The following is a 10,189-nucleotide window of genomic DNA, read 5'->3' as shown; positions in this document are numbered from 1 at the left end:
CGAGAGTAACAATACACTAATTTTGAAAATAATAAAAGTGTGGTTGCTGGGGTTCGAACCCATGTGCTTAGAACTTTACCCCTCAATATTTATATCACCGAGGTGTTAAGTGGCAACTTTTTATGACGCCCTTCGTTACCTCGTTTCTTTATCCTAGGTTAAATGTATTTCGCGTCTGATGTGTTATGTATTTTTTGTAGTAGTGAGACTAGTTAGCATTTGATGTGCTGAATAGAGCTTGGAGGTGTTGGAGAAGATGTAAAGGTGGGGAACTGAAACATAACGTTACAGAGGAAGAAAATGTGATTGTGATGCAGGAAATGAAATGTGATGCGGTGGAATCTGGTTTTAAGGCTAATGGACGAGTTTTTTAATTCATATTTGAGGAATCATTGTAGAAATTCGAAGAGTCATCATTGAAGCTTGAGAAATCATATTTGAAGCTTGGTGAATCTCATCTACGGGAGAAAGAGTTGGTCATGCGCTGTGTTGGAGAATTTGAATAGTAATTTGAAGATAGTTGGTAGAGATTCAAATGCAAGCTACTTTCAAATAAACCATCAGATGAGTAGCAGAAATATGGTTGGAAAAACAGTTAGGATTGTTCAGAGTCTTAATAGATAACAGTTGCAACATTGCAATTGAGATAATTTGAGAGAATCAAACATGAATTAAAAGAATCAAAATATGTTTTTCATAGAAGACGTCACTATTTTGTATTGAAATAAAGAATTGATGAAAGGTTGATGACAACCATCGAGTTGAGGCTTCTGATAGAATATACACAATTTTTTTATCTAGCGTCGTGCACAGGAAGCCATTAGATATAGATCAACGATTTTGATGAACAAGTGTTGTATTCCTATGTGGCGTCCAAGGATGCAGATATACTTGTACACTAGTGCATCCTTGCTAGTAGGGGTGTTCAAAACCAAATCAACCCAATAGAAAACCGCAAATCAAACCAAACCAAATCGAAATCACAAAAAACCGCATTTGGTTCGAATTTGTTTGGGTCATCTTTTAACAAAACCGCACGGTTCGGTTCGGTTTACGGTTTGTATTTTATAAACCAAACCAAACCGAATCAAACGACATTATATTACAACCTAACTTTTACTTAACTCACATCCAATCCAAACTTAAAAGTATTATACCTTAGCCTTATGATTACGCACAACTTTCTCATCCTTACACATATTATTTCAGTCCTGATCTTTTCAAATCTCTAATAGCATTATCGTGCCTTCTTTACCACATACATCTTCCACATTCTTCTCTAATCTCTACTCTCTTATATTCTTTATTTTTCACCTTCTCATTTTTATGCAAATGTTCCATATTTCGGTTTCGTTTTTATCACACATCTTATTCTCTAATCTCTCAACTCTTTTGTTTTTTTTCTTCTTTTTCATCTTCACTAATCGCTCGTCTCTTCTATTTTTTTTTGTTTCATTATAATAATTTTTTATTGTTTTATGCTATTAATTTATGTTTATTATTCCAGTTTTGTCTAATTTAATTTTTCCATATTAAATGAAAAGTTGTTGTCAAAATATGACCAATTTTGTTATTATTTGATATTGTATGAATGTCTAAATACAAAGTTATGTTGTCATCTCTATATGTGTATGTATGACTCAATAAAATATTTATAAAAATCGAACCAACCGAACTTAACCAAACCGCATTGATTCGTTTTGATTTGGTTCGATTTTTTCTAAAAGCCAAGCGAATAAAACCAAACCGTACAATTTTTTTTCTTGCAATTCAAATAATTTTTTTTCGTCAAAACCGCACAAACCGCACCGCGAACATCCTTCCTTACTATAATGAAATAATCTTTATGTGTCATTGTCCCGAACAATAACAAACAAAATACTGTGGTGTTAAAAAAAATTAAAATTAGATGATAAGAGATTGGATAAATATTTAATAGGTAGAGACACAAATTCAAATACGCAATTTTTCTTTTTGCGTTTGAATTTTTTTATTTTTATTTTATAAGCTTGAAAAAAGAAACTTAAAAGCTACTATGTACTTACCAGTAATATTGGTACAAGTTCACGCTATAGTATTGCCCGTCTATGATCCCAAAACCATGAAAAGCTTAAAAAACTATTAAAAGAAAATTGATGAATAATGCCATTCTTAAGAGAAAGGTTCATTTTTCTTGCTTATACCGATCTACATTGGAAGATGCTTCAATCTAATGCATTTTGTTCGTCCTACATTAAAAATGATTAGAAATGTTTAAAGTATAAACACAAGAGGATAAAAACTAAAGCTGTTTGGCACAAACCAGACAAGATTCATTTAACGAATTGAACTAATACTTTTTCCTCTTTCAACAAAAGGTTACAATGTAAGTTATGTAAAAATGAGAACAAATAATTGATACCTTGTGAGAATGTACTTAGTCGTCTTCTTAGTAGAAATGCAAAGGTTTAATTACTATAAGGGCTATTAAATTATTTGAGATTTTTAAATTGGTCAATAAAATAAAATAAAAAAATTTAATTTGAACTAGTCAATAATTCATAATTTCTTTTTATAGAGGATTATAATATAAATAATTCATTACATATTTTAATATTAGTTAATAATTCTAAGACCACCTCCAGCGGTGGTTCCTCATGAGAGTTTGCCAGCATGGCAATGATTTGGGGTCCACTTTTTCTTTGCTTTGGAGCTCCACCTGGCCATCAGTGTATAAACAAGCAACGGTTCTTCAAATTTTTTTTTGATTTTAATAATAAAAGTAGTCGTTACCAACGGCTAGTTTCTTTTTTTTTTTCTTTTTTTTTTTAGTTATTTTTTAGTTATAAATATAGTTTTGTGAAAAAAATTAACCAACACAAATTTTACCAACACTTATATTTTCTCTTCAATTTCAATTTTCTCTCTCACAATTTCATCATTTTAATTCAAATTTTCATTTTTTTTTTACTTCAAATTACAATTGTTTAGGTCAAATGGATCCTAATCATTTTCATTATCAACAAGCTATGTTCAATTTCATGCAAAATTATCAAAATCCTAATCCTCAAAATTCTCAAATTCCACCGATGCCACCATTTTCTACTCAAGTTCCACCATTTTCTACTCAAGTTCCACCATTTTCTACTCAAGTTGGTACTGAAAAAGAAGAAAGGGTTGTTGTTAAAAAAAATTTCGAGAGCAATTTGCAAGGGATGAGGATATACTACTTATCCAATCATGGCTCAATGTTTCAAAGGATCCAATTGTGGGAGTTGATCAAAAGGCTGAGAGTTTTTGGGTAAGAGTCGCTGCCAATTATAACCAGTATCGTGGGGAATCGCGGGAAAAGTTAAAGGGACAATTAAAATGTCGATGGCATCGAATAAATGGCTTGGTTCAAAAATTTGTTGGGTGTTACAAACAAGTTGTTAATGGAAAGAAAAGTGGGACATCGGAGAACGATGTCATGGTCGCTGCAAATGCATTTTTTGCTCAGGATCAAGGTACAACATTCAACCTTGAGTACGCATGGAGATTGTTAAAAGATGAACCTAAATGGATGGGAGAATCGATTGAAAGTTCTTCAAAAATAACAAAGACTTATGCTAGTGAGGCATCATCGGAGAACCCAAATACACCTTCAAGTTATGAGTTTAACTCATCATCACCAATGGAGCGTCCAATGGGACAAAAAGCAGCAAAAAGGAAGGGTAAGGCAAAGGAAATTCCAAATGAAACGCAAGATGCAAGGAATAAAAGAGCAATGTTAATGGAAAGACTAGCGCAAAGTAAGGAGGACGAGATAGAATTAAAGGTAGTGCAACTAATGATGAAAGACACTTCTACTATGAGCGATAGTCAACGAGATATTCATGAAAAATATTGTAATAAGATGAAAAAAAATATGGAATGTAGTTAGTATCTACACCTATGTAACATGGTAATTAGTACCACTTTAATTTATCAACACCTATGTAACATGGTAATTAGTAGCACTTTAATTTATCTACACCTATGTAACATGGTCATTAGTACCACTTTAATTTATCAACACCTATGTAACATGGTCATTAGTACCACTTTAAATTATAATAAATATTATGTTATTCAAACTAGCCGTTATTCAAACTAGCCGTTATTCAAACTAGCCGTTATTCAAACTATTATATATACTACCACTTATGTCATTATTTTCTCATTCTCATCTTATTCTTCTCTCATTATTTACTAAAATGGATTCAGACGATTCAGATAATTACGATCAAGAATTTTGGGAGTTGGTTGAAGAAGAATTTATGGACGACAGTGATGAAGAACAAGAGCTTCAGAATGAACTTCAATCTGGAAGTTCCTCTAGGCCAAAGAAAAGAACAACGATAGATCGAGGTCGTGAAGAAGGGCATAATCGATTGTTCAATGACTACTTCTCGGAAAATCCAGTATACACAGATGTTCAATTCTGAAGAAGGTTCAGAATGCATAGGCATGTATTTCTTTGAATTGTAGATGCCCTTGGAAATCATGATGAATATTTCCAAATGAGGGTCGATGCAACTGGTAAAATGGGTCTTTCACCATTGCAGAAATGTACATCTGCTATTCGTATGTTGGCGCATGGGTCTGCTGCTGACATTGTAGACGAGTATGTTCGAATCGGTGAAAGCACTTCAATTGAGGGCTTACAAAGATTCGTTCAGGGCGTGAATGCTGTATTTGGGGCTGAGTATTTGAGAAAGCCTAACAACACTGATGTTGAACATCTTTTACAAATGGGAGAGTCACGTGGCTTTCCAGGTATGTTGGGTTCTATTGATTGTATGCATTGGGAATGGAAAAATTGTCCTGTTGCATGGAAAGGACAATTTTGTCGAGGTGATCATGGTAAGCCCACAATCATGCTTGAAGCAGTGGCATCACAAGACTTATGGATTTGGCATGCTTTTTTTGGTATTGCAGGTTCAAACAATGACATTAATGTGTTAAACCAATCTAATGTGTTTAACGATATTTTGGAAGGACATGCTCCCAATGTGCAATATACAATCAATGGGACACCATATAATATGGGGTATTATTTAGCAGATGGTATATATCCTGAGTGGGCTACATTTGTCAAAACCATTCCAATGCCACAGGGAGAAAAGAAAAAGTTATTTGCTCAACATCAAGAATCAGCTAGAAAAGATGTGGAGCGGACATTTGGAGTGCTTCAATCTCGATTTGCAATTATACGTGGCCCAGCACGTGCTTGGCACATGGACACCCTCAAGCATACCATATATGCATGCATCATATTGCACAACATGATTGTTGAAGACGAACGACATACATATGGAGGTAATTTTGATTACTCTTATGATAATGTGGATGACAACAACTCAACAACCGAAACATTTAGCGGTCCTCATCCGAATCTTGCAACAAGACTACAAAGAAGAGCAAGTATTCGAGAAAAACAAGTTCATCGTCAACTTCAAGGAAATTTAGTCGAGTATATTTGGGAACGTTTTGGACATGTAGATGATGAAGTTTAAGTTTAATTTATTATGTGATGTTATTTATTTTTATTGTTTTTAATTATATGTCATGTATTTGAGATTAATATTAATTATCATTTTAAATTATAAGTTCAATTTGATATTTTATATCAATTTTAATTTAAATAATTAAAATTATTATTTTAATTATTATAAAATTTAATATGAATAAAATATTAATAAATAAAGTAAAATTGTGGGACCCAATATGAGTTCTTCAGAGTTGCACCATTGGAGATAAAAATTAGTTGAGTTGCTTCAAGCTGACGTGGCTTAATAGGTTCCACAAGGAACCCAAAAATAGGTTCATGGTTGGAGATGCTCTAATAGTTAATAGTGAGACACTTGTATAATTATGATTGATTTAAACTAGACTGAAATCCGCGCGATGTGCACGACAATGATGTATTTTTTATAATTAATATTGAATTGTATATATATTTTCAAAGTTTTATTTAATATAATAAACATCGTAGTTAATTGACACATAAGATGAACAGAATAAAAGATAGAAAACAGTTTTAAACAAAAAAATATATTTGAATTATAGAAATGATAAATAAAATATTTCTATTTAAATTTTAAAATGTGAAATAAGTGAAAAAAGTAAATAATTTTGTTTCAAATTTCCTTTTTTCAAATATTTTTAAAATTGTTGAATCTTTTATCATTTTATGGATGAGAGAAATTCTATTTTCGAAAGACTCAGAATCTAAGTAAGTATTAACCAATCATCAGAGTCAAATTTTTTAATAATTTTGTTTCATATTTCCTTTATTTTTTTCCCAATATTTGAAGGATAGAAAAACACTTAGAAAGGGGGGGTTTGAATAAGTGTAGTCTAAAAACTTGAACGATAAAAACAATATGCACAGTTATTTTTATCCTGGTTCGTTGTTAACTAAACTACTCCAGTCCACCCCCACGGAGTGATTTACCTCACCTGAGGATTTAATCCACTAATCGCAACAGATTACAATGGTTTTCCACTTAGTCTGCGACTAAGTCTTCTAGAGTATCCTGATCACAACCTGATCACTCCAGGAACAAATGCTTAGACACAAGCTAAGACTTTCTTAGAGTATCCTGACCACCACGTGATCACTCTAATTACAACTGCTTAGACACAAGCTAAGACTTCCTAGAGTATCCTGATCAACACTTGATCACTCTAGTTACTTACAAATTAATGTAATCAATTCTAAGAGTATTACAAATGCTTCTGAAAAGCTATAATCACAACAGTGATATTTCTCTTAACGTTTAAGCTTAATCTCACTAATATATTACAACAGCAATGTAGTGAGCTTTGATGAAGATGAAGTTTCTGAGCTTTGAATTTGAACAGCGTTTCAGCAAGTTAATATTCACAGAATTTGGTTCAGAGTTGTTAACCTTGCTTCTCATCAGAACTTCATATTTATAGGCGTTTGAGAAGATGACCGTTGAGCGCATTTAATGCTTTGCGTATTCCGTACAGCTTTGCATTTAATGTTTCACGCTTTTGTCAACTACCTCGAGCCTTGTTCACGCTGTGTCTACTGACGTTGCCTTTAATAGCTTCCAACGTTCCTTTTGTCAGTCAGCGTAGCCTGCCACCTGTACTTTCTTCTGATCTGATGTTTGTGAATAAAATATTTGAATATCATCAGAGTCAAACAGCTTGGTGCAAAGCATCTTCTTGTCTTCTGACCTTGAAGTGCTTCTGAGCGTGATACCATGAGAACTTCAGTGCTTCTGCTTCTGATCTCAAGTTCTTCTGATGCTTCCATAGACCCATGTTCTGATTCTGCCTTGACCATCTTCTGATGTCTTGCCAGACCATGTTCTGATGTTGCATGCTGAACCTTCTGAGACAAAGCTTCTGAGCGCTGATTTGTGCATACTCTTTATATATTTCCTGAAAGGGAAATTGCAATGTATTAGAGTACCACATTATCTCACACAAAATTCATATCCTTGTTATCATCAAAACTAAGAATATTGATCAGAACAAATCTTGTTCTAACAATCTCCCCCTTTTTGATGATGACAAAAACATATATAAATGATATGAATTTGCGATCAGAAAGAGCTGACGGCTAAAGACAAATTACACAGCTATAGCATAAGCATGTGAATGTGTCTCCCCCTGAGATTAACAATCTCCCCCTGAGATGAATAATCTCCCACTGAAATAAATACTCGAAGAACTTTAATAATAAAAGACTTCCCTGATTATTTCGGTAGAGACTGTAACACCCCATATTTTCTAATTTTAATTTAATCGGAAATTAAATTATTATTTAGAATTATTTGGTATTTTGTTGAATTATTGGAGAATTATGGATTAAGGGCCATTGGGCTGGAATTGTGAGATTAGTAGTATGGGGGTGCTAAGTGAGTAAGCCCGCTACTAATTATTTTATGTTTTCATAAAATAAAGGAAATAAAGAAAATTGGGAAAAAAGGAAAAAGGAACGTGAAAAACAGAGCAGAGGAGATGAGAGATTGGAAAGCTGATACGTGAAAGAGGAACAGAAGAGGAAGAGGGCTAATCAAGATCTTTGGCTAAGGTAAGGGGGGACTCTTCCGGTTAGCATCTTTTATCGTATTATAGATGATGGGACTGATTTAGATGCATTGTTTGTGTCAATTGGTTATATGTTAGGTTGGGATTTTGGGATGATTTTGATGGGAATTGTTTGACACGATGAATTGTATGATTATATGGCTGTTATGATGATTGAATGATCCTCTTTGTGTGTTATATTTGTGTTATAACATGTATGTGGCTGATATGATGGTATTTGAGGTTCATGATATAACTTGATTTGGGTTTTGGGGATTTTGGGAAGAATCCCGTAATGCTGTCAATCGATGTGAGATCTCTGGTTTTTGCCAGTTCGCGCCGCGAAGGTGGGTGCGCGCCGCGAAGGCGTAACTTTTCTCGTTCCGCGCCGCGAACTTGTGTTTGCGCCGCGAAGGCGTGTTTTCTATTCGTTACGCGCCGCGAACTGTGTGTGGCGCCGCGTGCTGTAGCGATAATTATTTTCTTTGAAAAATGTAAAAATGTGTAACTTTCAAACCGTAAGTCCGTTTTAGACGCCGTTTTGGACGTTGTTCCTTAAATTGAATGTTTTACCATATAAAATAAATATAACAACAATAACTTGATTTTATTTTGAAAAGTATCTTTTTCTTCAAATCTGGTTTACTCTTGTTTTGCATAAATGATGAGGTGCAATGGGTTGTTGTTTGCATAATTGAATGTGTGCAATGATGGTGTTGTTATAATATGATTGCTCCTGTTTGTTATACAAATGGATGTTGTTCATGGTAAATATGGTTATCATTTATTTTGATGAATGATGAGGTAAATACTCTATCGTGGATGAGTTGCTTTGTTGTACTTGGTACGCGATTGTGAGGGGTGCTATTGTTGTACACTGTATAATGAATGATTTACCTGCTATGATGCCGTGGTTGTAATTGGTGTTTGTTATACATATATTGTTGATGTAAAATATGTATTTTATTATGGTTGAGAAACAACATAACTGTGTGTGGCTGTTGATTATTGTGGTGGTTGATGATTATGATATCTGGTTGATTAATGTTGATGATGAGCATGTTATGGTTGATACATGCATTTCATAATCATGTTGTGGGCTGTATCCCTTATGGTGGTGGGACAGCGGTAGCTAATTCCCATTGTGTGGAATTGGTGAGAGAAGTAGCCGAATCTTTATGGTGGTGGATCGGTGAGATGGGTTATCCCATGTTTGGTACCACATGCATATAGTTGCATTTGCATTAGGTTGTTGTGTATAATTATAACATGAATGGAAGATTGTCCAATGTTATAATATTTGATGATGGTGTAATTGGTATGGTGATGTCTTTTTGTAATGTATTCTATTGTTGTTGTGTGTTGATAAGTACTCCCTGACAATCTGAATATAATGAAATTGGATGAATAATGTGACTATGATGTGTTATTGTTTATGATTTGATAACATTTGTTAATTGTGAATGAGACTCACCCTTACTTTGATGATTTCAGATTGGCGAGTAGCGGCTTTTGGCTCTGGTGAGGATAGCTCATAGGCCAGTTTGTTTAAGTATAGTGTCGGTGTCATGCTCTGATATTGTAACACTGGGGAAACGTTAGATTAGAGTTTATGATGATACTCTATCGTGTTGCTATTGTATTAAATTATGTGGGATATTGCATAGATGATGTTATGCTTATCCGTATGATGAATTTTCCGCTGTGTAAACATGAGATGTTTATGTATTATGACAAATTGTTCCTTAGTGAAAGCATGACAATGAATTTATGATAAATTTGTTATAATTGGAATTGTGGCACCCTTGTTTTCATGTTTTACACTGAGTTATTTTATTAATTTCCGTGGGGTTTATAAGGGTGTTACAGAGACGATCACATAAGCTTCTGTCTTCTGATAATTCATAGCTTCTGACTTCTGCTTCTATTGGACAGCTTCAGAACTTGAATTTCTTTAGATCCCTAGAACACTCACAGCTTCTGATTCCTGCTTCCATTTAGGACAGCTTCAGAACTTGAATTTCTTTGATCTTCAGAACATTCACAGCTTCTGATTCCTGCTTCCATTTAGGACAGCTTCAGAACTTGAATTTCTTTGATCTTCAGAACATTCACAGCT

The 10,189-nt window shown here is 33.8% G+C and overlaps 1 protein-coding gene and 1 pseudogene across 1 annotated transcript; both read left to right on the top strand.

The window, feature by feature from the left end:
- The first annotated feature begins 2,652 nt into the window (after window positions 1-2,652).
- LOC131640209 (glutathione S-transferase T3-like) lies at window positions 2,653-3,901 on the top strand. Its single transcript, XM_058910621.1, has 3 exons — window positions 2,653-2,710; window positions 2,971-3,155; window positions 3,239-3,901. Exons 1-3 carry the CDS (start codon window positions 2,653-2,655, stop codon window positions 3,899-3,901), a joined length of 906 nt encoding a protein of 301 aa, XP_058766604.1.
- A 313-nt stretch (window positions 3,902-4,214) lies between these two features.
- Window positions 4,215-5,516, top strand: LOC131640208 (uncharacterized; annotated as a pseudogene).
- Window positions 5,517-10,189: the final 4,673 nt, after the last annotated feature.

The sequence above is a fragment of the Vicia villosa genome, unplaced genomic scaffold (assembly GCF_029867415.1).
Source record: "Vicia villosa cultivar HV-30 ecotype Madison, WI unplaced genomic scaffold, Vvil1.0 ctg.002998F_1_1, whole genome shotgun sequence".
Lineage (NCBI taxonomy): Eukaryota > Viridiplantae > Streptophyta > Magnoliopsida > Fabales > Fabaceae > Vicia > Vicia villosa.
The sequence above is the reverse complement of the archived record's forward strand: the minus strand, read 5'-3'. Positions and strand labels throughout refer to the sequence as shown.

What these genes read in the sequence shown, in the direction of transcription:
- LOC131640209 (XM_058910621.1), top strand. Translation starts at nt 2,653, where the DNA reads ATGGCAATGATTTGGGGTCCACTTTTTCTTTGCTTTGGAGCTCCACCT. An exon ending in AGCTCCACCTGGCCATCAGT is followed by an intron (nt 2,711 to 2,970) that starts GTATAAACAAGC and finishes ACAATTGTTTAG; the next exon opens with GTCAAATGGATCCTAATCAT. An exon ending in GTACTGAAAAAGAAGAAAGG is followed by an intron (nt 3,156 to 3,238) that starts GTTGTTGTTAAA and finishes AATGTTTCAAAG; the next exon opens with GATCCAATTGTGGGAGTTGA.